This window comes from Colletotrichum graminicola, assembly GCF_000149035.1.
Source record: "Colletotrichum graminicola M1.001 genomic scaffold supercont1.29, whole genome shotgun sequence".
NCBI lineage: Eukaryota > Fungi > Ascomycota > Sordariomycetes > Glomerellales > Glomerellaceae > Colletotrichum > Colletotrichum graminicola.
In genome coordinates, this window is record NW_007361033.1 from 409,845 (window position 1) to 434,641 (window position 24,797).

General features: G+C 52.7%; 8 protein-coding genes across 8 annotated transcripts; 3 read left to right on the forward strand and 5 right to left on the reverse strand.

Moving 5' to 3' along the window:
* Positions 1–208: 208 nt before the first annotated feature.
* Positions 209–961, reverse strand: GLRG_07255 (HHE domain-containing protein; the record flags this gene model as incomplete). The annotated part of the gene is made up of 4 exons (XM_008097940.1): positions 209–370; positions 412–534; positions 605–692; positions 717–961. 4 exons carry the CDS (start codon positions 959–961, stop codon positions 209–211), a joined length of 618 nt encoding a protein of 205 aa, XP_008096131.1.
* Positions 962–2,147: 1,186 nt separating this feature from the next.
* On the reverse strand, positions 2,148–4,921 carry GLRG_07256 (uncharacterized protein; the record flags this gene model as incomplete). Its single annotated transcript, XM_008097941.1, has 2 exons — positions 2,148–2,916; positions 2,979–4,921. 2 exons carry the CDS (start codon positions 4,919–4,921, stop codon positions 2,148–2,150), a joined length of 2,712 nt encoding a protein of 903 aa, XP_008096132.1.
* Positions 4,922–5,638: 717 nt separating this feature from the next.
* On the reverse strand, positions 5,639–7,612 carry GLRG_07257 (fungal specific transcription factor domain-containing protein; the record flags this gene model as incomplete). Its single annotated transcript, XM_008097942.1, has 5 exons — positions 5,639–6,018; positions 6,445–6,576; positions 6,639–6,912; positions 6,966–7,510; positions 7,570–7,612. 5 exons carry the CDS (start codon positions 7,610–7,612, stop codon positions 5,639–5,641), a joined length of 1,374 nt encoding a protein of 457 aa, XP_008096133.1.
* A 2,659-nt stretch (positions 7,613–10,271) lies between these two features.
* GLRG_07258 (YDG/SRA domain-containing protein) lies at positions 10,272–11,621 on the forward strand (the record flags this gene model as incomplete). Its single annotated transcript, XM_008097943.1, has 1 exon — positions 10,272–11,621. One exon carries the CDS (start codon positions 10,272–10,274, stop codon positions 11,619–11,621), a length of 1,350 nt encoding a protein of 449 aa, XP_008096134.1.
* A 574-nt stretch (positions 11,622–12,195) lies between these two features.
* On the reverse strand, positions 12,196–13,731 carry GLRG_07259 (proline dehydrogenase; the record flags this gene model as incomplete). Its single annotated transcript, XM_008097944.1, has 2 exons — positions 12,196–13,009; positions 13,079–13,731. 2 exons carry the CDS (start codon positions 13,729–13,731, stop codon positions 12,196–12,198), a joined length of 1,467 nt encoding a protein of 488 aa, XP_008096135.1.
* A 1,177-nt stretch (positions 13,732–14,908) lies between these two features.
* GLRG_07260 (Alg9-like mannosyltransferase) lies at positions 14,909–16,901 on the reverse strand (the record flags this gene model as incomplete). The annotated part of the gene is made up of 4 exons (XM_008097945.1): positions 14,909–15,964; positions 16,018–16,437; positions 16,552–16,756; positions 16,834–16,901. The coding sequence occupies 4 exons, from the start codon at positions 16,899–16,901 to the stop codon at positions 14,909–14,911; spliced, it is 1,749 nt and encodes a 582-aa protein (XP_008096136.1).
* Positions 16,902–18,544: 1,643 nt separating this feature from the next.
* On the forward strand, positions 18,545–19,714 carry GLRG_07261 (endoplasmic reticulum protein; the record flags this gene model as incomplete). The annotated part of the gene is made up of 4 exons (XM_008097946.1): positions 18,545–18,614; positions 18,691–18,706; positions 18,879–19,102; positions 19,161–19,714. 4 exons carry the CDS (start codon positions 18,545–18,547, stop codon positions 19,712–19,714), a joined length of 864 nt encoding a protein of 287 aa, XP_008096137.1.
* An 843-nt stretch (positions 19,715–20,557) lies between these two features.
* GLRG_07262 (dual specificity phosphatase) lies at positions 20,558–22,483 on the forward strand (the record flags this gene model as incomplete). The annotated part of the gene is made up of 2 exons (XM_008097947.1): positions 20,558–20,655; positions 20,713–22,483. The coding sequence occupies 2 exons, from the start codon at positions 20,558–20,560 to the stop codon at positions 22,481–22,483; spliced, it is 1,869 nt and encodes a 622-aa protein (XP_008096138.1).
* Positions 22,484–24,797: the final 2,314 nt, after the last annotated feature.

A 24,797-nucleotide genomic window follows, 5' to 3' on the forward strand; every position in this document is an offset into this window, starting at 1 on the left:
CCAAAGAAAATAAGAATGCGGGGTAAAAGATCATGGTCTCTTGGATTTGCGGAGTAAACCTGGAGAAGTGGAACAAGACCGACCTCTCAACCCCCTGCTTATGATCATCCAAGCTCATTTCATCATTGTCTATAACATCTCATATAGCGAAGCGGGAAGGGGGTTGAGGGGTTCTTGCTACATTTCATGCGCGCAACATGGCTTGGACTCAGGAGTCAGCCTTTGCCTTTGCCTTTGCCTTCTCCTCCTCCGTCGGAAACGTGGCGAACAAGTCGCGAAGTTTGTCCAGCGGCGCCTCCATCAGCCCGACGACCGTCTCGAACGGCGGCTTGTTCGGCGCGGACGGGTGGCTCCGCGTCGGCGTGAACATCTTTGTGCGCTCGAAGCTCCACGCCAGGTCCTCGGCCGCACCAGGTCCTCCTCCTCCTCCGTCCTGATGTGCCGCCTCAGGTCTTCCATCAGGGAACTGAGCGCGGGCTCGAAGTCCAAGTCCTCGGGCCTGCGTTCCTGGAACCAGTAGAGCTTCTCCTTGACCTGTGGACGGGTTGTTAGCCTCTGAAATTACAAGAATAAAAATAGAACATGAGCATGCAGCTGCACGTACGGCTTGGTGCTCCGCGCGGTCCCTGTCGGCGAGGATCTTGCCGTTGGCGACATGCTTCTCCAGGACCGGGTAGACGACGAGCTCCTCGCTGATGGCGTGCCGGGCGAGCTACCAGATGAAGAGGTTCTGGAAGCGCGCTTGCTCGTTCATATCGGTGGCCTCGAGGATGTGCTTACAGTACGCCCCAAGATCGCGGTGGTCTTCTCTGATGACGTCCGTCAGGCGGCCCAGCAGAGGCGGCGTGGAGTAGAACTGCTGGCGGATGCATGGCCTGCAAGTCGCCGGCTTGGTGGGGGGACGCAGGAACCCCTTGCTGAGAGCTGGGAACACCAAAGATGAGCGGAACATGGTAGCCATCTCGAACCCCCTTGGCTGGTGCTCCTCAATTAGAGTTGAGTTATACGGAAGAAGCTAGGGGGCCTGACGCTCCTGATGCTCAAAAGGGGGTGACGCGCGCTTTGTAGTAGGCCGGGGCTGAGTTTAAGAATGCCGGAACCAGACGCATCTCTCAAAATCGAATAGGCTGAGGTCATCACCTCGTAATGACGGTTCCGTGCTTCTAATCGAACAGCAAGTTGTTGTTTCAACTCGAGCCCTTCATCTCCGTATCGTGAAATCATGGCGTGCTAATATTGCCTTTCCGAGACAGACAGCTGAGTTGAACGTCCAATCACAAGGACGGATAGAACGTCATGGACCAATCACCGTGCTGTCATCAGAGAAGCAACGCGTCCCGAAAGGAAACAACATGGGCTATATACTTCGGTAAACTGATTGTAAAACAATGCTGCTTACACGGTTAGTTACCACACAGGCGGGTGACAAAATAAGCCGCACTCACAAATTACAGAGGTCAATTTGAGTCCCCATGCGCTAAAATATAGGGTGTATAGGTATTCTTTCGTCATGTAGCTCCCTAACATACTGGAGATCCCCGAGGCACAGGTCACCTTAAGTTAACTTTCCTGAGTGCGGGTTTTTTTGGCACCCGCTTGCCACACTATTTCACTTCTGCTTTGTTGCCTACATAAGAATACCCAGCACGCTTCCCCCCTCCCCCCCTCTCCCGTATCCTTCCGGTGGCTGTAGCAAACACAATTTACTGTCTTCGGCTATCTACCCCTTAGTTTGTTTCTCCTTGGGTTCCGCGTCTTTCTGTGTCATGCTACACGTCTCGGCATCTTTTGGCTCCATAAAGCCGTCGACAACGTCCTTGGCTGGACCACTGTCTTGAAGATCTTGGTTAGACGGCCAGGTCATCGTTGTAGGGGGTCCTGGCCCGAAGGATGATCCTAAGCTGGTTCGCGCCTAGTGCTAACACTGGATTAGTATTCTTATGAGCGGACCAGTTGCATGTGTTAGTTGAATATGGCTCAGATCTTAACAACACTTTGGGCACAACATCAGGGCAAGGCTGAGGAGTATTCGAAAATTTTCGAAGCCCAGGAAAGTCTTTGTAACACCAAGAGGGGCAGGGATTTTGTCCTAGTAGAACTTACTAGAGCTACCTGAGAAAAGGTTGGCTTTCTCTTAGTACATAGAGCTACGGAGACCTTGAAATCACAACGTCTGCTTGTACAGCGGACAGATCTACCAGATATCCACCCCTAGACGCAGCTGCCCCTTGTACCACGAACTTTGCTTCCCCCGAAGTTGTCTGTGTAAGCCAGACTATGCTCGAGGTAGCCTGCAGCGCCCCTGCCGCAGCAGAAGGACTCACTGCGAGCCTCAGCGTCTGCCCTTCGCGGTCATATGTGACCGTATGAATAGCCCCGGCGCTAAGGGAGACTTTGAGCCCCCAGTCAGCAACAAACACCCGGCGGCGAACAGCATCTCGTGGCTCAGCAACGACTGCAGTGTCGTTGGACGCGACAACGTTGCCGCCAAAGACCACTTCACCGTAACTCTCGTGGTTGACGATATACATCGCCTGGCCGAGGCCGAGGCCCAAGAATCCGAGACCGTAGTCACCCGTGTACGGGTCCCATTCCAGCTTCTCCGGAAAGGAGTGGAACGCTGCCGAGGGACAGCCTTCGGCGTCGATGTTGGTCAGAGGCGCCGTGTTACCGGCGAACGCGACGCGGATGGCGTTGAAATCGGCAGGGTTCCGCTCAAAGTAGTGCAGCATGGGGAGAGAATTGAGACCGGAGCCGTAATGGTGGATCTGCCGCTCGGTGGCCTCGTACTTGGCGCCGTAGTTGAAGTCCCAGTATCGCCGGGCGTTTCCATTCCACCCCCAGTGCGCAACAGTCGGCATGTATCCTGCGATGCTGTTGATGGCCTTGGCTGCTGTGCTGTTGAGGCCGAAGTAGCTAGGTCCATGTCAGCAAACGAGGGGCTACGGGTATAATTCCGAGTGCTGGGAAATGCTTACTTGGTCCAGTAGTAGACCCCTTCTTGCCCCGTGCTATCCCAGGCCATCTCACTTCCAAAGGGAACAGCAAGAGTCTCCCAGAACTCGGCGCGAATACGCATCGAGTCTTCAAAAGCAGCCGCCTCTTGTGTCATATTCTCTCTCTTGAGATCCTCGAGAAGCTCGGCGAACACGGTTTCACCCATCAAGCCGGTCAAACCGTAGTCGCACTCAGGGGCACCATCAGCCAGGCAGTACTGGACCGTGCTGTACGCCTGGTTCAGGTACCAACTCCACTCAGACCGAGTCTTGACTTGGGGGTAATCTCTCGCCACACGATAGAGGGACCAATACGCTACTACGGGATGGACGTAGTTGTAGGCACGCACGGTGGTGTAGGCCCTTTCCTTGCTCCAAGAGGCCCAAGTTGTCCAGTCGAACTCGGGGTTGTAAGTGTAGTTGACTGCGCCAGGCTCGTAGTAAAAGACGCTTGCTCGCACGGCGAAAGACTCGGGGGGCTGGATGGTTCCGAGAACGGTCTCGTGAACAAATTCGTCCAGAATTTCCACCTCTCTTTCTACGGGTTGAACAAAAGTCTTCGTGGCCGCAGCAACGTATGCCCCAGTGCCTCCCTCATCGCTGAGCCCCGCAATCCAGACGCGCGCATCTTGCGTGACAATGGCGTTGACCTCTCGGTCATAGCCCATGATAGACGGCGCTCTTCCAAAGGGGTCTGTCTCATCGGTGTAGTGGGCGGTTGTAGTGAGGAAGTGTCCCAGATCAGAAACTGTCTCTGGCGCTGGCTTGGTGATGAAGTAATGGATAGCCTGAGTCTTGCCATCCTCGTATATGATGGTGATCTTGGCTCGTCCCCAGGTACCTGCGGTTGGAGTCAAAAGGTATGGCGTCCCCTTTGCGCCGGTATCTTGTTCGACGGCAAAAGAGCCATGGTCGTCAATGGACTTGACCGGGGAAGAATGCGTCAGATATAGCCGCACGGTGAGATCAGCGGGCACGATATATCCTGGGATTCCCACAGCAAGTGGGAGCTCAGATCTGACCACGGCGTCCTCGATGGTCTGCACGCTATCCGCGATGCTGAACTTGAGTCCGACGGAGTAAGTCTCGCCCACCTGGATTTCCTTTGCTGTGGGTGCATTCCAAGGCTCGGCACTCTTCCATTCGTTCTCGGCCCACGCCTGCGAGTGAACCATCCATTCGTAGTTTCCTTCATACGTCTGAGTCTGGTATCCGTAGTCTCCCTGCGGCTCGTCGAGGAATCTCCAAGCTTCGAATGGGCTTTTACCAAGAGGCGCTACTACGAGCGCGTTGCCAAGTCCATTGACGGGTGACACGCGGACATATCCAGCATCAAGTCCTATATACGGATCTGCTAATGAGCACTTTGCCTGTGTATCTTCGGCTGAGCGGGATGTGAAGATGTTGTTGATGACGACAGGAAGGCCTAGGGATCCGAGTTCAATGGTCGTATTGGCGTTGTTCGTCAGGTTTATGCGGACGGCAAGACCTTCGCCCTCGGCGAGCCACTCGCGAGTGACCGTCAACGGCACACCATTCGGTAATGTCGGGGCCAAGTCTGCACCGGCAATGACACCGGGGGCAAGATCGTCCAAAGCCACAACAGCACTCCTGTTTGCGGCGGAGTCGATGTCAGTCCATTCGCTGGTGCCGGTGGCCCTGAAGCGGAATGTGACATCGCCCAAGTGATGGGCACCATTGATTGTCAGGTTTGAGAGGAAGTCGGAAGGAAGGAAATCGAAGCCAGAACTGGGTCTGAGGGAAGCCAGTGTCTGAGAATCACGGACGATTTGGCCACTGATTTGGCCAGCTTCATAGTCGATAAAGCCAATTCCGCCAACTGATTCGTTTTTACTCTGACCATTCACCAGTGAGTTGATGAAGGCCAGCATGAGCGCAGGCATAAGGGCCGTTGCCTGAAACATCATGGGTACGGCAGGTTGTGGTGAGAGGAGCCTTTGATTGAACAACAACGAACGAAATCAATTTTATGGGAACCTCGGACGAGAGCGCTTTCTTTAACATTGAATAGTGATCATCTTTAGTCTCAGGCAATCTTTCTGACCAGCGTCATAGGCCACTAATTTCCCTGTGGTTTCATTCGTACTGGAGCCATCACCTATACTAGAAGCTCGGTAACCATTGATAAGAGACCGACACCCGCCATGCAGGGTACCATCCGTTCTTTCGGCTATTATTTAACGATCGACACATCCTCTCCCCGCCCTCTCTTTTGAGGGGGGGATAAACGATTACCTATGTACGTGAGTGGGACGCTAGTTCCTCTGCGGATGTCAGTTCAAGGATTCCAAGAATCTGTTGCCGGGGTGGTAACGTGAGATCGGAGCAAAGCCGAGTCGTACCCTTGTTGATTACCCTACCACGGCTGCGCTTTTTGTATGTAACGTAACCATCACAACAACTGTCCCGAGACAGAAAATTGATGTCAGGTATGTCAACTTAAGTAAACTCTAAACATTGAAAAGTCGGAATGACCAGATCAAAGCCGCATGTTATTGGGACTAGGTGACTATTGGAAAAGAAAACAGTGACCGACTGTTCCGAGCATTGATCATTATAATGGTTTTGGCCTTCTACATTGAACTGAAACTCGAAACATAACCTCCCAGATTTGGACAATTTCAGGTCTCCTCTTCAATCATGGTGAGAGACATCCACTCATTGTCTTCCCACTCTAACGAATTGACAACATCGATAATCTGTTGCGTAGTCAGGTCCTCCGCCTGGCCGCTGTTGTCTTTGGGGAGTACCCTATAGCCCGGCAAAGAATCTTTATCCACCTGCACCGATCTTGGGGGGCCTGTGTTTGTGTGTTGCCAAGATGATCCCGCAGGCGCAGTGACGAAGCCGCTCAATGCGCGAGGCCGAGTGGCTTCGAACTCGACTAGCATCTCCCCCAGTTGTTGCATCTCATTCTTCCGGAACTCGGCAATGAGATTGCCGCTGGCAATCATTTCCTCAAGAATGTTGTTTGACTTTTCGAGCCATGGTGACTGGCTTTCTATCAACCGCGAATCAACTCCGCGTGCGACGAGAAGAGCAACCGTTGATACAAACAGAGAATCAAGATCTAGAGGGAGAAACGTTTCTTTTTGATGGTCATTAGTGCCTGGTTTCTCATAAAAAGCCATTTGGGACAAGTTTTACCGAGTAAGCCCTGACTTCTCAGTTTGTCAAGAATATTGAGGATCTGGATCGCAGATTCCGCGCACATTTGTAGCGGATTTCGGACTTTTGGCGATGCCATCAGCGAATCCGCCTCGAGCGGCGAATCAAATCTTTTGATCAAACAGCAGAGTAGTAAAGGCCTTGTTGCAAGGATGATGCACTTTCTAGACGTAAGCAACAGCCTGGAACAGCATATGTGGAGGAAGCCTGCTCACCTGGTAATATAAAAGATGCAGATGAGCAGAAAGCCTTGAAATACCGTCGAAACGCTCGTCGGCATGCAGTGGAAATGAGTTGCGCAACTCATCGGCCACCGCAACGATGCTCTGTAGGACTGTCTTTGTACTGAGAACGAATTTCTTGTTCAGCCGACCATTTGCGCCGTAGACAGCTGGGAGAGGAAGAGAGATGATTAGAAACATGTCGTTTCATGACAGCGGGGCTCAAACTCACTACTGCTGATCTCGGCAATGATTCGAGCGAATTTGATTTGCATACTCAACGCAGCGGTACGGTGAGCTGAGCCTGGGTACGAAGGCAGTTGGCAGTATACTCCTTCATCTAGTGTGGACTGGGGAAGACCCATCAGAGAAGTCATTTGCCGGTCCAAGACGTAAACGGTCCACCAGATTTTACGACATCTTTGGACAAGGCCCGGTCCCAAGTCCATTATTGGCATATCCGTATGCATGCCATAGTTCATTGCTATGCTTTTTGCCTGTCCTATCTATCCAAAATCGTTAGTTAAAGCCAAGCCGAAGTGCGAGTTTAAAGACATACAAAATTGTGAGCCGCGTGTCGGAAATCCAAAGCTTGATAGTACCAAGCGATGCAGCAGAGAATTTCTGTCGACATAATGGGCTGTTTACAAAGAGCAGTCACATCGGGAATGAGTTGAAGCGCCCTGACGAAGAACTCGGCCCCTGAGGGTCTTTTCCCTTGGTTCTTTCGTTGGATGAGACTCTTCCCGAAGGACAAGACTACAAGGAAGTGTATAAACCAAAGAGTATCCTCTTCTGCTCTGTCGGTAGACGATTTCGAGTAAAAGGTTTGCATGTTGTCCATGAACTCATCCTCTTCGAAGAGATGGAACATTTGGCCACAATGGAATTTGACCGCGTTGATGAGGAAAATGGCGTAGTCATAGCTCGGTATCGGACGACTGTCCAAGGTTTGTGCGGTTCGAGAGCCATTCCATCCGAGGTCATATGCACAGCCGTCGAACAGAAGACTGTTGGTCGGAAGTGGAGATTGGCAAACATGTTCATGTGTCACACTCAGAACTTGCCGAGAGAATGACCAATTCGAAGAAGAGCCAAGGAAATCTGGGGAAAGTTAGATTCCGACTGTGTTGCAGATGTTGGCTCAGAGAAGTTGCACTCACATGGTTGGCCGTTCGAAGCAGACGTGCAAAAGCGAGATGGCATTGTTGTGAGGGGGTTTGTTAGGTCTGGCCCGTCTGTATCTTTGAGCAGCGAGGCGCGAGATGTCTCTACTTGTCCATGATAGCTGGCCATTCGAGTCTCGTCAGAGCGAGAAGAGTTCTCGTATTCTTCAGGCTATGAATCAGCCAGTGTTTAAAAAGATTAGACAATGAGGACTCGAACCTTCGCCATTAAAGACATTGTCAGCACCATCAGCATCCATATGTTTCAAGCTCTGTTCAGCAAAGGCTTTTGCTTGGGCTCGCTCCAACCGTGCAACCTTTTGCTGGAGTTCAGATAGGTACCTAGACGGGTTGAGTGAGTCGTTAATCTCATGAAACGCATGTATAGTCAGGGTCGAACTACCTACCCTTGTGTCACCATAATCTTGTTATCCCGCTCGTCAAATATGCATGCCAGCCGCCGCTGAGTGCAGTTATTGCACGGGTGAAGCCCCGAGCACTTGATCTTCTGTCTCCGACATCGCGAGCAGCTTGTTTCGATTGTAAGTAAGTTTCGAGAACTTGAAAAAGGATGCCATCACGCACGCGTACGAGGATCGTTTCTTTACTCGTCGTTGAGTGTTGGAGAGCTCCATTGAAAGCTTGGCCTGGGATCAAGCAACGCCTTTAGGAAACAACCACAGTAGAAAGGTGTACAAGGTGCCCGAGACAGCTACCTAGCCTCTCGAGACTTGGGAAACTTCGGCAGCGGTGCGGGGTGGGTGTCCTTTTCCTATCCCGCATTCCTGCACCGAAGCCAGCTGATCATCTACAGATAAGAGATACGTTATGATAGGACCGCTTAGCAAGGAATCCCGGAGAAGCATATATAGGTACCACACCTATTGTAGCATCCATGACCTTGATGTTGGTTCGGTGCGGGGTATACATCAGCAGTGTGCAACGGGTGGATAGGAGTGCTAATCCATGCGCTTCAATCGGTTTTAATTCCTACCCAGCTTGTGGGGCTCGCGACTCACTTATCCATAGGTAGAATAGAATCCCAGACACTTTATACTCGTAACTAAGACATAGTCATTGGACTTTATTCTTGCGGTCAATATTTGGCGAACTGAATATCACCAACTACCCACTACTTCGACTGTTGCGGAAGTTTACGAAAGCACAGGTGAGGGGCTAGAAAGAAACTGTCTAAGAAATCATTCTGAAAGGAACGCAAGAAGATTACCAATGGCATTTATGATGCTGGGAAATTGAAGAATAATTAATGAGCCATCTTTAATCCGGTAGGCAATTGTTACAATTTCTATGATTGTGAAGAGGCTAGTAGCTCGGATGTAGACAACGTTTACTAGCTCCCTTTTGTAATAAGCCCAGTCCCCTTTACTCCGTAGACACTCACCATATCAGCAGTTCTTCAGACATGGATTATATTTTCGTCTTCGGTGGTCCCAAACCAGACGTTCACAATATCCCGGAGAATCTTCTTCTAATACAGTACACAATGCTCACCTTTTCATTGATGTGGTACCATGTGTGGCTCCCTATCAAAGTCAGCACGATGTGTAGTGGCCCTAAGCGTAACAGTAAGTCCTGTCTCTTGATTAGAAGCACATACCAGCTCAATTGGATATATTAACTAAACATGAAATTTGACAAGATGTACCTACTAGCTTGAGATTCCTTATTCAACCGCAAGACTTTCATTCTGAGTTAACTTAAGTAGAAACAGAGTCAATGAGCTATTGGGCACTTGAGTCAAAAGAAACTTCTTGAAAGCTCTTACTTGATCTTTGTTGATCTTATAAGCCCCAAACGACGTGTATAATAACTTTTCTTAACCTGTTTAGATAATCACCAGCCAATGTCTTATTTGGCACTCATTCTCATTCCCGTTATCTTTCAAATAGCCTACAAAGCATACACACCGTGATTTCCAAAACCTGACTCATTAATACACCGACGACTTTCCCTTCATGTTCCCGCATTAGTCACTGTTAGCTAAACAATACAATTACGCCCAGGGCTGATTTCGTTCACCTCCATCAATGATAGCCGGCAGCCAGACGTAGAAGTGACCTCGTTCTGTCTGCACTAACTCAACATTCACATTTGAGGATCGTGTCTGTCTCTCTCGTCTGAGGTTGTGTACACATAGTTTGCAGGGGCTCTCGCCTAGTTTGTAACTTACATCCAACTCAGCCGTGCCTCTGTTTACACGGCTCTTTGGACAACCGCAGAGGCTGCTTGCCCTTTTTGATATGGTTTGAGCAGGATAAACAATAATATTTTGTCCCACAGAAAGTATTCATTTTCTTCCATCATTTATTTACAACTGTTGTTTCATCATTCTTCGCTTCAGCTGAAGTGTATCACGACAACTTCCAATACCGAAGAACTACACTTGAACTACGATTCAGGACTCCGTACGAGTTCAGAGGTAATTCATGTCATTTATGAGTAATTGAGGCTTTGAACTAACCATTTTATAGTCTATTTTGCTAACTTGCTGCCGAATCCATCGTGGTCTTTCACCCACAAACACACAGGCTACGCCCTACACTCAGGTAAGTATTGAACAAGCCTCGGGAAACGCTCCTCACCAGAGCGGAACGGCGATGCCTATGAGTGTTTTGTTTTTTTTTCTGACCAAGAGAAATAGTCAAGACACGCTAGACAAACACGAGAAAGCATTCAAAATGGCTGAGAAAACCGGTTGCTCGATGGAGAAGGCTACCAAGAGAGGTGCCGAAGACGAGATTGAGCTTCCCGCCAAGAGAGTGCACCAGGATCACCCTGCCGGAGCTATCGAAGAGCCCAAGAACCAGGGCAATGTCCTGGCTCACGGTGGTGTCGTGGCGGAGTCTAGCACCTCGATCACCGATTCAGCCAAATCTGGAGTCCAGAAGACCACGGGTGACGCCGTCAAGCACAATGCCAAGACCATCAAGATCCCCGTGGTCTCCGATGACATCGCGTATCTCGAGCACATTCGTCACAAGGTCATTGGAACCATTGGCCTGCTCTCCAAACGAAGCGGCCCAGGCTCTGTTCCGCCCTCCGAGCTTCTTGACCGCCTCGACCAGTTCTTCAACTGGCTCGAGACCCGACCCTGGGGCCCAGAGTATCTCCCCCTCAGCAACAGAAAGACTCTGGAGACCATGCTCCGATTCGTTTGGGAGCCGACTGAGAAGCGGACCCAGGCCTACTTCAGCGGGGAGCAGAAGACTCGAGCCAAGGCCCTCACCACCAATTGGGGCGATAAAGAGGCGTCTCTCTTTGTCGACGATGACGAGAACGACAGTCAGATGCCCGCCGACGCAACCGAGGATGCGGAGATGATCACAAAGACCAAGCCGACCAAGAAGCCGACCAAGGACTCGGGTCTCAAGATTGTGGACTTTCGTCTCCCCCCGCTGGACCACCACATCTTCGGACTCACTAAACCGATGTGCGGCATTGCGTACATACTAGGCAAGACCAAGGTTTACCACTACAACCCACAGATGGCGGGCCTGAAGAAGAGTTCCCATGCCTTCGGACACAACGGAATCGAGCCCGGCGCGTGGTGGCCCATGCAGGCGGCCGCCGTATTCAACGGGGCCCACGGATCCTGGCAGGGTGGAATCTCCGGTCATGCGGGCGAGGGAGCCTACTCCATCGTCATCTCCGGCGCCTACAAGGGCTGCGACGCCGACCAGGGAAATACCCTCCACTACTCCGGCTCGGGCGCGGACGTCCATACCGGCCAGACGCCCCAGAACAAGGACGGCACCAAGCTCCTTCACCTCTCTCTGAAGAAGGGCAACCCTGTCCGCGTTCTTCGATCCGCCTCCGGCAAGGGCGGCGCCTTCCGCCCTTCTCATGGTATACGCTACGACGGGCTCTACAAAGTCACTCAAGTCCGCATTCTCACGAAACAGAAGGGAGGGGCGTACTATCAGTTCGAGTTGGAGCGTCTCCCTGGTCAGAAGGACTTGGTAGAGCTTCTTGGAACCCCCGACAACGCCCAGCAGGCTCAGTGGCTGGCTGTAAGGGAGGGATACTGATTGCCCTTGGGGCCAATTGCTTTTCTATGAGAATGTGAACCACCTGGAAGGATGCCTTGGTGGTACGGGAACGAGAAACTTAAGCTGGTTTCGCGAGGGCTGGATTATCCTTGGGGGACTCGGTCTATTTCTGGCTAACAACGCCCATGTTGGCGACGAGGATACGCCTGGAATTTGGTTGATTGTGCAACCAGCCTGGAATGGACAGAATAGCTCGCCCTTCAACAGTCTTAAATCTTGACATCGTTCTTGCTATATACTCCCAGTGAAACGTACAGTAAGCGGTAGTCGTTGGTGTGTGATGCAACATGATCGTACTGCACTACCTGAAAGAGTATTCGACGAGTCTACGAATGAGTTAACTATCTGTGAAAAAGCCACAAAACTCAACCCAAATACTGACGCAAAAGCGGCCCGTAATCATGTGCAGTAGAAGACGAGAATAAAAATGTCAAAACACGCCTGCCATTTGGTCATGGGCTCTATACTGATAACGATCTTCTAATTGAAGCTGGACCATCACCCCCCTTTCCATTGCTGTCATCACGCACCACCGCCCAGTTCCCCCGTCAAACTAAACCGAGAACACGGATCTCATGCGCCTCCAGCACTCGCTCTTCACGGCGCGGTGCTCGTCCGTCGTCCGCAGCACCGCGTCCCGGTTCTCCACGGCCCGCCGCAGCAGGTACGCCAGGCACTCGCCCATCGTGCCCCACGTCGAGCACTTGAACACGCTTGGGCCCTCGAGGCCCTCGCCCTCGGCCTGCAGGAGGGAGAAGCTGACCTGGTCCGACATGCCGTGGAGCTGCCCGAAAGAGACCGGCACCGTCGGCAGGTCGCTCCGCACGCGTTCCTGATGCAGCCGCAGCGCGGCGAAGAGGCTTTCCTTGTTGTGGCTCGCCAGGAGCAGGTCCAACGACGGAAAGGGCTTGGAAGCGGGTCCTTCGCCGCCGAACTCGCCGATATGTCTCTTCAGTGCACCTTGTGCGATGCTGTTGTACGCGTTGTCGGTATCCTCCTTGGTGTCGTGTATCAAGGCCCGGTTGTCTGAGAGTATGTAGGCTCCCCTGACGAGCTTGAGTCCCAGGGTAAACCCGTCCTTGTCGGCCTCAGACAAGTGGTTGGTGATGTTGTCAGATGTATGCTTCAGATAGGCTTGGTAGGTGTTATATATAGCAGCGGTCCCATCTCGGTTGAAACGACGCATGAGGTCTAGTGTCACGCGGTCGATGCTCCTCTGAAAGTGCGTCGACTCGGCGTCGACGATGATCTTAATGCCTCGTTGCTTGCAACTCGCGGCGATCTCATCCAGGGCGTCTTGCATCTGCTGTGGCGGCAGTTCGTTAGCCGCAAACGCGGTGGTCACTGCACGGCCGGCCCCAGTCAACCTGCTCGACATGTCAGCTTCCGAACGGCGGGCTTTTCTTTTCACGGAACGGGATGAAGAGTGCCCGTACTTGATGGCAAGGTAATCACCCTCCTCGATTTGCGCAGCAGTCTCCAGCGTGCCCTTCTTCCAGTCCTCGATGTTAGCGTCGAACCCGCCGACCGAGGCTCCGGAGACCTTGCCGTGCTCGACCGCCGACTGCGTCAGGTGATCAAACACTGTCTCCTTCGCGTACGTCAGGATCACGCCGCGGAACCCGAGCGCCTTGAGTCGCTGCACGCACGCCCGCGTCTCCGCCGCCGTCTCCCCCGTGCAGAACTGGTCGTAGAACGTCTTGCGCAGGACCGCGTGCAGCACCGGGTTGCGGTCGACGTCGAAGAGCAGGGTTCGTCCCGGCTTGGCGAGAAAGGACAATGTCTTGAGAGCGGGGATGAGGAGGAGGCGGTGGGAGGAAATTGTGGTGATAAGGAGCGACCTGAGCAGCGTACCCGTCGACAGACCCGAAAGGGGGTGCCCTTGAACGGGTTTCCGTGCCCGAATCTGGCTGCTGTGAGTCAAAGGAGGAATGTCGCTAGCTCCTGATATCGTCGCTTGTGGCGAGTTGGCGGCTCCGAGACCAAGCCTTGGTTTCGTCGGCTTCCCATAGGTACGCTTCTCCGATCCGAGGACCGCCGCGGTACCCCACGGGCGCTTGCCGGCGAAAAGTCCCACCAGGGCCTTCATTTTCCGCGGGGTGGTTCTTGTGTGTCCGTAGGGAGATGAAAAATAATCACACGTTGGGTGCACAGCTAAGTGGCAGTAACTTTGGTAGCAGTCTCAAGGTGAGCTCATGCATGGGGTAACGAGGGGACATGGCCGATGGCTGCTCTAAATATCTAGTCGCCAACCATATCGCCTCTCGCCGCTTCGGAGCTATACCCTCCTGGATCTCCAACCACTTGGGCAAGGTACGTCCGATGGACGGAAGTATAGACGCATGGTGATCCTGGTATATGGCCAGTCACGCTCTTTTCTTGGAGGTCCAAGGCGGCAGAGATGATTCGCGGGCGCTTGTCAAACCCTATGCTTCTCTTTATCTCGAGACGGCTGTGCGGCATGACCGCCAATTGGTCGCTGCAGGTTGACATGAATGAACGGCGCACTGGGCGTAGATAAGGTACCTGGGACATTTGTGAGATTCGTGAGGGGAAATGCACGTGGCTCAGTCTGCTACTACTTCCCCATTCGGGAAGTCAACCAAAGCACCGGACAGGATCCCGTATCAGACCCACTTGCCGGGAGCGCCTCCGATACGACCCCGCTATTGCCCATGATGCCAGTTGATAACGGTCTTGTCTTGCTATGAAGCACAGCAAAACCGCATGATACTCTCCTTGGACCGACCAAAACCCCGCGGTACGTAGGCTTCATACTTTAATGCTCAGTAAATAGTAGCTCATAACGTCTGATTGCATGATGGTTACTCTTGAACTGTTGATGTCTTGGATTATATATGTATGCCCGCCTGCTTCTGAAGCTAATGCGAAATGATCCGCCCGGCTCAGTGTCATAGTACACATAACCCACATGATCAGTGAAGAGCTGACCTGAAGATATCGCCCCAGGCCGCTGCTTTTAGGTGCTATAATCGTTTTTTCTTTTCGTCGTTGGAGTGCTGGCGGTATAGTAGGTGCACCGGCGTGTCGTCCAACAATGCATTAGAACAATCCCATCGCTCCTCAGATACCATTAACCACCTGGAAAGTGGCGAGAAAGCTCAATGCTTCACGCCTATCAACTCCATAATGTTGGTGATAGATATTCCTCCAAGGCAAATGTGGCCTTGATGAGCAGATTGAGTCTCAAGCATATGGCCACACCATATGACCTGAACAGCCTAATTCGGGTTACTCTACCGGTTCTACTTCTTGCGTTTCAAGAGACAATGACGTCCCCATTTCCTTTGATACTTCTCGGGAATGAAGGGCAAGTCAGGCACCCACAAAGCTCGGGCCAGGGGGTGAGTCTTTTGCGCATCCAAGAAGGGAACACACTTGACAATTTCCCAATGCTCTTCGTCTGCGACATAGTCTGGCTCGTTGGGAGGGAGAGGTTCGGTTCGTTGCGGGTACTGGGTATCGACCAAGAACCCACAGGATCGCTGATCGACGTACTTGCCCATATCCTCCTCGTTCCTGTCATTCAGTCCGTTGGTGGGAAGCCAAGTGCCGCTCCAGAAACCAAAGCCGGTGCGGGCTTCGGAGAATTCTCCAGGCAACAGACCGCGGAACTCTGAACGGACAAACTTGGCGTGCATGTCCCGAGGGAGGAAGTAGGACGACGGAAAGCGGTACCACTCCTTTCCGAAGCACACATTATCGCCGCGGACGCCGACTCCCTGCTGACCGCTAACACCAGCCCCAAGCGGTTTATAAAGGGTCAGCGGAGCAGAGTAAGCAGACCAGATTCCATAGACCCGAGATAGGCTGATATCGAAGGACAGAAGGAGGACGAGAGTAACCAGAGACAGCTTGAGTTTGGCAGGGATCTTGCCGACGAGAGTCTTGGGATCAGAGTTGCCAAACGCCGTGAGAAGGATGTGCAGAGACATGGCCGCGTTCAGTGCCAGGAAGGGGTAGGCGGGGTACATGAAGCGCTCCTCCTTATGCGGCTGCAGAGTAAAGATGCCAAGCCAGAGATAGAAGGGCGAGATGAAGACCACTGCGCGAAGACCGGTCTGGAAACCCTGACCAGAGGGAGAGACGATCTTTTGCAGAAGGAACAGTGGTAGGCACAAGAGGGCCAGCACAAACCAGATGTTGAAGTTCAGGGCCAGGTTGCGGAAGTAGAAGGACCAGGGTTCAGTGCCGTAGAGTTCCGGGCCACCAGTCTCGGAAAAGATGTTGTACTTGACGATGTTCCAGGCCGCGACCTCAACCTTCTTGTAAAAAAACGTGTTTATGCAGCCATCGAAGAACTGGCTCACGTCAGATGAGGAGCTTGGAAAAGAGCATTTAGGAAGGTACTCACGAGGATGATCAGACCAGCAGTCACGCCCCTGGAGACACGAAGGATGGCTTCGATGAAGCGATCCCTGTCACTCAAGACAGCAAAAAGAGCCTCTTCGATGAGGAAGGGGGCGGACAGCGCCACTGCAAAGGGCCATCCCACAACGCCTCCCAAAGCAAACCAAAAGATGCCTTGGGCGGTCTTGAGGCCCCCACGCCAGTTCATGAAAGACGAAGCACCGAGCATGGCCATGTACATTGCGAAGCTAGAGGGAAGGTATGCGGTGCTGGCATGGAAGTTTCCGGGGCTAAAGATGGTGGCCATGACGAAGAAAAGGCCGATGCGGGCATTGAGGGTAATGCTGATGGCACGGAAAAGAAGGGTCTGGCACAGGGCGCAGCCAAAGGCAAGCACATAGCGGATGAAGTAGAACTCGCCGACCTGGCGATGGTCAGTAATGGCCCAAAGCTACAGAGTGCTTGAATGGCGCAGAGGACTTGCCTTGGTGGACTGCGGCATCAGCCGACGGATATTTCCAGCAATGGCATGTAGAACAACGTAGAGCCAGCTCCGGATGGCATAGGTGGGGGAGTATTCCCAGGTCTGGAGGCCGTAGCCATGTGATAGGTAGTGAGTCGGCTCGTAATAGTTGAATGTTTCATCGCAGTCTTGGATCGGGGCGAAGAGGGCAGAGACGATATTGGCGGCGAGGAAGCAGTAAAAAACGGTGATGGGTTCGATGGCGAAAGCACTGGGGGGTCTGGCGCGTACGGCTGTTAGTGGAGGGGTTCTGAGCAGAGGGGTCGACACGACAGGTCGAGGGACGGCAAAGCTCACTTCTTTCGCGCATGGCCAGCTTCGGGATGGACAAACTCCCTCTGAGGAGGGGCTGCTTTTGGAGGCATCGTGGCTTTTTCCGTGGTTGGCGATGCGCAAGTAAACACGGACCGGTCGAGACAAAAATGACTGTGGTGGTGAAGCCACGGAGACGGAGCTGAGCTTCAATCCTCAACATTTCCAAAAGCTCGGGAGCTTGTGACGCCACAGCTTCCCCAATTGAGCAGGGGGGTGATGATACAGTTGGAATTGATTTACAGAAACTGTAGTGAAGGCAGTAAATTGGGCGGTAGATGCACAGTGTGTAAGTTCGACTGATAGCGAGGAATTTCCATTGGTTAGAGCTTGATGATTTGACGGAGCTACCTAGTGGCCTGCAGCCTGCCGGCGGGAGCACAGACTAAGGGCGATTGATGACGAGAAGAAACAGACCGTGGCTTGACATCGATGGACAACTCCGGCGCTAGCGACGGTAGTGGTGAACGAGTGAATCTCTATCAGTACAATGTGTGGATTTGTGTAATGTGTGTCTACAGGCAGCTAGAACTGCATCGGAACTGCTAGATATGAACTCACTCGTTTGCCATCGACCGAGTATTCGTACATACTATACGTACATAAGTGGTGGTTTTACGAAATACCGTCTCTGGGAACTGGCCTCCTGGAGGGGGATATTGCGCTGAGATTATTGCACAGAGACTATGGCACGGAGGCTGCCTCCCTACTCCCTCCTGCCTCCCCCACGCATGTGCTTTTTCCCCTCACTAGTGTCATCTGCTGGCGGCAATTAGCTGATGGCTGTGCTCGAGAACGGATCACATCCCGTCGTCTCATCCTGGTGAATGACCTGAAAGCCGGGTTGGGCACAGATATTTTATCCTAAAAGGAGATGAGATGTGGTTCGAGGTTAGGGGGAGGGCGATCAAAACATATCACGATTGATTGCAGTGCGTACTAGTAGGGAGGGAGGAGTATGCGCATCCATCCATCGCATCACACATTGGTAAATGTTGAGCCTCTTCCACAAAAAATGACATGTGAATCGCATTGATCTTCAGGATGTGACGTCTGGATGAGCCCTGCTCCTGTCAGTGATGAAATTCTGGAGACTGGAGAAAATCCCACCTCAGTTCCTCGTCTGTGACAGAAAATGCAGATCTGCCGCTGCTTGCCTTGCCTACCTGGACCCTGGAGACGGGAAATCTATCCTCTGGTGGCTGGCACCACCTCAATTTGTCGAGACAGAGCATAGAATGCGACGGCGCGTGCAGAAGCAAATACCTAGCTAACAATAGGTACCAAAGTATCCGTATATATAGGTACCTATGTATGATGTGTGCGGGTAAGACAGAACAGAGGAAAAACCAGGAAATAAACCAACCAAAAAGCCAAGCGCGCGCGTGCTCAGAGAAAGAAGGAAACAGTGACGCAGTGACGCACTGACCACCGCTTGCTCCATTTTCCTTCCCTCCTCCGCCCCTCCGCCTAGGTATTCGACACGGGTCCAGCCACTCGACCGCATCACCTCGACTTCTTGCGCATTCTGGCCAGCTTTCCCCCAAACTCAACCCGCCATCTCCGAGAAATCCTCACACGACACAAAATCTTCAGCTCTGCATCCCAGATTCTTCTCACCAATTCTCTTGCCCGTTGCAAACTCCGACCTGCTGCATCTACTATTGCGCCCTCGAGAGCCTCACCACATTTCGTCATGGCTCCTCCTCCGCCCGCCAATGTCCCTCTGACCCAGAGGCTCATGCTGCTCGCCCAGACCCTGCAATGTGCGTCGAGTCCCCAATCCCGCCTGCATGTCTTCCTTCTCTGCAATAGTCGCTAACCGCACCCTTTTATCTACAGTTGCTTGGTTTGCCGGGTATGTACAGACAGCCTGCTGCTGACTTCCATTCCCTTCCACCACCCGCACTCTCCCTTCAACCCAGCGAGTCGAGCTGTACACAAGTGGAGAAGCCCGACGACGGCCTCCCATACGACAACCGGGAAGCCAACCCCTTAACTGGACATCCGCTAATCTCTTTACGCTCCAGACATTTGTCCCTGATCTTTGCCGTCATCCGTTATGGCTTTTCCTATATCTCCTTCAACTACTACAGCCGGGTTGCCCGCTTTAGTTACCGCCTCACCTTTTTCTCTGCTGCTCTGACCTACGGCATCGTCGTCTACAAGACGCTGAGGGCTCGCAGCAAGGCCGGAGCCAGAGCTCCTACGAGCCCTCTTGCTCTGATTGCCGATGAGAACGTCCAGTACCTCGGTAGGTCGCTCGGGGCCCGTATTTAGGGACAAGGCCGCATCTAACCTCGTCAATCCAGGAATGGCCCTCGTCTGGCTTCTGTCGCCCCAGTACCCGTTGGCGATGCTCCCTTACGCCATCTACTCGGTCTTCCACGTCGCGACCTACACGCGCGCCAACGTGATTCCCACACTCACTCCTCCCAAGCCCGTCACCCCTGCTGCCGGTGCTTCCCCTAGCGCCAAGCCCCAGTACGCGCAAAACCCTATCGCCGATAAGATTGGCGCTTTCGTCAAGGAGTACTACGATGCTTCCATGGCTGTCGTGTCTTCGCTCGAGATCGCGCTCTGGGTTCGCCTCTTTCTCTCCGCCATTACCTTCCAGCGTCGCTCCTGGATCCTGATTGCCATTTACACCGCTTTTCTCCGTGCCCGCTACGCGCAGAGCACTCACGTCCAGAACTCGCTTGCTCTTCTCGAGTCTCGCATCGACTCCGCTGTCGGCAACCAGGGAACCCCTCCCGCTGCTCGCCAGGCTTGGGAGACCATCAAGGGAGGCGCGCGCCAGTTCTACGCCTACACCGATGTCAATCGGTATATCGCCGGTGCTGCTGCCCCCAAGAAGACGTCTTGAAAACTTCCTCGGGTAGATGAAGTGTTCCAAAGCTACTCGGATCTCTGGATTCGTAACGACAAGATCTTGGTTGGGCGATGGCGCACGCAACACGGCTCCGCCGATGCGACGGGTCAAGCTATAACCCCAACGACGGCATGCTGTTTTTGGCAGGCGATGGCTTCATGGAGCGGTTTATGACGAGAACACACGGTCGTAACGGAAAAGAAAGGAGGGGGAGGCTAATGGCCGGCCAATGTTTACACGGCTTTTTTCGCAATTCATTCAGGTTATTGGAGTGTAGGCGAGTCCGGGACTTGGGCTTTTCCAGGTTGCTCTCTGCATCACACGATGATTTCAGGTTTCCCGTTTTACTATGGCTCCGGCTTTTGTCTGTTAGTTTTGTTTGAGCAGTAAATCGAAATTCGCATCACTACAAAATCATACATCGGTGGAGGTCGCCTGCATCATTCAGTGACATTGGCGCGCTTTCGCTCCTCATCAAGAGGAACGGAGCAGCGTGAGGGCTGAGCACATGCTGCCAAGCTGCCCGGGGCAAAGACGGCCTCTAGCCACAGCCGAAAGTGGCGTAGCTCAACTGCATTGCCCCCGGTTCACCCCACCATGAATGACGTCGACCTCTCGCTCTATGTCGGTCGAACATCAAGGCTGGCTGCCGCACGCGACCAAGTGGTAGCTACGACACAATCAATCGTCATGAGGAACGAGCACCTTGACCAGATTTCTCCCACCCCCATTTGCCTATAACAAGGCACTGCAACAATACATTGCTGCTACCTTGGCGCGCGTCCCTGTTCCGACGTTTGCTCCGCTTCCACGTCGCACTTCCCCATCATTTGCAGCATGGCTTCTCTGTTGCGACAAATCGTCGCCGGGCCACGAGCACGACACGCCGAGTCGGATCTAGACCTTTGCTATGTCACTTCCGAAATCATCGCAACGTATGGTTTCCCTCAGAGACGACAGATACCCGTGCTCTGCAACTAATTATCATCCAGCTCCGGTCCGTCCGGCACATACCCCCAACGAGCCTACAGGAACCCCCTCGACCGGTTGGTGACCTTCCTCGACTCAAAGCACCAGGACAACTGGGCTATATGGGAGTTTCGCGCCGAAGGCACGGGCTACCCAGATGAGGAGGTATACGGTCGCGTGCGCCACTACCCATGGCCCGATCACCACCCACCGCCGTTCCGCCTGATACCCCTGATCATGGCCAGTATGCGGAACTGGTTGCATGGAGGCGATCTTAAGAAGGGCGACTTGTCTGTCGGTGCCGCAGATGAGGCGGCCGAGGCCAACAACGAGAGAGTCGTGGTCGTCCATTGCAAGGCTGGCAAGGGCAGAAGCGGCACTGTGTCCTGTAGCTATCTCATCTCCGAGTGCGGGTGGAAGCCCGAGGAGGCTCTCACAAGGTTCACGGAGAGGAGGATGCGTCCCAAGTTTGGCGCAGGCATTTCCATCCCCAGCCAGCTACGGACTATCACCTATGTTGACCGGTGGACGAAGGGCGGGAAGAAGTATATTGACAGAGCCATCGAGATTGTTGAGATTCACGTGTGGGGACTCCGTAGTGGCGTCAAGTTCGATGTCGAGGGCTTCATCGAAGAGGGGAAGAAGATCAAGGTCTTCCACACGTTCAAGAAAAGCGAGAGAATCGTTATACAAGGCAACACGCCGAGTGGAGGTGGCATCGGCCGCATGATGACTGACATTGCGACTGTCGGTGTGAAGCCCGCCGAAAAGGCCCCTGAGGCGGCGCCGCTTTCAGAACATACAAACACGAACAACGCCCGCAAGAGTACCTCGGAGAAGAAAGTGGTCGAAGACAAGCCGGCTGGGGACGATGATTCCGCACCTTTGCAGCACGAGCCGAACAAGCTGCGCGCTGCAAAGACGGCTTCGCTTATCCGGGATCCCGGTGTGGAACATAGCGCAAACCCGAAGAGAAGCGAAACTGAAGCTCCGGTGGCAGCTCAATCAAACGCCCAACCCGCTGGCCAGTCGAGTGAAGGCGAAGATGGTGAACCTGGCGGCATGGCTGTTATCCTCAAGCCGAAGGAGGCGATCAGAATTCCCAACAGCGACGTCAACATCTCCGTCGAGCGTCGCAACCGCACTTCCTCGTCCATGGGACTGACAATGGTGACTGCCGTCGCCCACGTCTGGTTCAACGTCTTCTTTGAGGGCAACGGGCCGGAACAAGACGGCAAAGCCGACGCCAGTGGTGTATTCAACATCGACTGGGACGCCATGGACGGCATCAAGGGCTCCAGCCGCAAGGGGTCCCGCGCATTCGACAGGATCGCTGTGGTCTGGCGCGTCGCCGACTCCCAACGAGCCGAGGACGGCGGCGACGAGGTCGTGCCGACGGACGCCGAGGTTATCAAGGAACCCTCGACCAACTCGCCCGTACCGGAGATGAAGCCTGCCGACTGGAAGGGTGGCAACAAGGAGGACCCTGTCGCTGAGAAGCATCTAGGCCTGAGGACCGAGAGCCCCGACAGCGCGAACGTGAGCCGAGCGAGCACCGTCAAGGACACCGACGTGAAGGACGGAAACGACACGGATTCCATGGAAGGTGTGAAGACTAGTGGGCCATTTGGCGAGGAGAAGTTGGATGCTGATAATGTCAACGTGAAGAAGAAGGTCGAGAAGGAAGCAGGAGAGAGCAGCCTGAACAGACAGGAGCCCGGACCGGAGCATGCGGGTTCCCCTGACATGGCCAGTGGGACGACGGTGCAGGGGACCACAGAGGTGAGGAAGTGAAGGGTCGATGCGTGGCGAGGGGGCCGTTGAGCTCACTTGGGCTTTTTTGTGCAGATAATATACTTGGTTCCTGTTGATAACACAAGGAAGCAACAGTCGCCGTAGGCATTAGTTTCTAATTACACGTTTAATCGCAAACTGATCCGACACTCCTTGATGCCACGAACCGAATTTTCTTTTTCCATCTCCACGGAGCCAGGCCAAGCAGGGTGTCCCTGTCCCTGAGTAGACGTCCCAGTTTTACCAGGGCTATGTCAGGGTCTATTATCCGTGAGTATGCGTATCTACCTACACATATCTCTTGTCGCCTGACGACCCTTGGTTTGTGACAAGAGGTGTGTGGGGAATATGCTCGACGCAGTAACCACGCCCCTTCGATAATTAGATCAGTATATCCTCGAGTTTAGACTCGAAACATGCGCTTGAATAGTCACTGTTTTTCAATTGTCGCCCCCTTCCACCCTTACCATGGCTAGTGTTACAAGAAATATACTATAAAAGGTGACCACAGCGGTATTACAGGAAGGTAAAGAAAGTCCGCAGTATAAACCTTGACCCCAAGAGGCCTGGCACAAAGGCTAAGAGCCTAACCGAAAGGCCCTAACTCCGTTATGAAGTTCACTACTAAATCTCTTCATCCCCTTCTCCCCTTCTCCCCTTCTCCTTTTCTTTTGGTCTTTCGGATTTGTGGCGTAGGCTTAGACAGCTGAGCCACCTCAATTTCTGTCAGGTATTGTCCCTCCCGATCCGACCCCTGCCCTTAATTCTCAATACATTGGTTCCAATTCCAATTCCATCACTCGCTGTTCCCGTGCTGTTCACCCTGGGTCTACTCGAGTAGCATGTTTGATAACCCTTGGGTGGTGAGGTATTACTCTTCTCCTGATGGATTGGATCAATTCATTCATCTCTTTGGCATCATCAAGTCCTATTGAAGCTTCCCCTGGCGTTGATATGTGGGCCTTCTGGACCTCCCGGGCCCCCTCCTCGTGGGCAACGAGGACCTCTTGGGCGACGGGGACCTCTGTGACCATTCGGGACTCTTGGACTATCTTGATCTCCGGGATCATTTTACTGTGAGCCACCTAGGTCTGGAGAATCCGACCAATTGCTGCCAGAGAATGAATATATTGAGCTTGATGTGGATGATAACAAGCAGGGCGATGGCGTGCGTGAGAATAGTCATGATGGTGAGGATGTTAAGAGAGATGGTGAGTCAGAGCTGGACTATAGCCACCCACTCCGGATGCAACTGCATATTTATATATGCAGACACATGTTAGTGAACGGTGACATGGTACACATATTCATTCGAAGCCGTAGCATTGATGAATATAGTCGCTCTGGATCCTTATAAGCGGCCTAGTGGAGTTTACCCGGGACATAAATATCATGATACGTAAACACCCGATACGCAGCTGTTGGCTATGATTGCCCTTCAGCAAGACCAAGCGTCAGGGATTTTATATTGAATGGGCTGTATGGTATTGCATCAGGTGCTAGCTAATAACACTTATCCATTCCCACTTTATTTCGCCCAATTCTCGATTCGTCAAAATGAAAATGTCCCGGGTTACCCATCGGGAATATGGTTCACGTAGACTTGACGACTTCTTCGCGCGAAATTTACTGCTGCTGGCCGGCGCTCAGCGGAGGACATAAACATGACGAAAAGTCATCGATCTGGGGCAAAGACGGTAATGCTGGCGATATACTCGTATCGCCAGTTAAGCGGGCACAGGAGCCTTAACATTTATGATTCAAATAAAATAAGTAGCATGAGTAGGTGCATAACAAAGGGGCATTTGTGTTTTAGTACACAAGTATGACCAGCTGCTTAGCACACAATATGAAGTCCAGGTTAAATTTAGTGCTCACGTTTGAGTTGGTTGCCCAGAGCTAGTATTATTATCAATCGTCGATAGCTCTTGGGATTATAAAGGGACATCACATGTTTTATATTATTTTCGGTTTGTAGCTTTCCATATTGTGTCCCATTTCAATAGGCCCTTCAATTCATATAAAAGACACCATTTGATTACTGGACAGCCATTACTTCAAATCCCTTCAGATATCTTATTAGACCCAGTAGGACTTCCCCCTTCCCCGGGCATCTTGTCTCTCAGTACAAGGCTTGCCCGCCACTTCAAGGTCGAGTCAAAAGAAAATAGTGAGAGAAGTAATGAGAGGTAAAAAGTCAGAAGAAAAACGAAATTTAAGGAGAATGGCGTTAAAGACGAATGTCGAGACACGAGGACCCGACATGGCATTTGGTGGATTTGAACACCATGGCCTCTCCCTTGTCCAAAGCGCC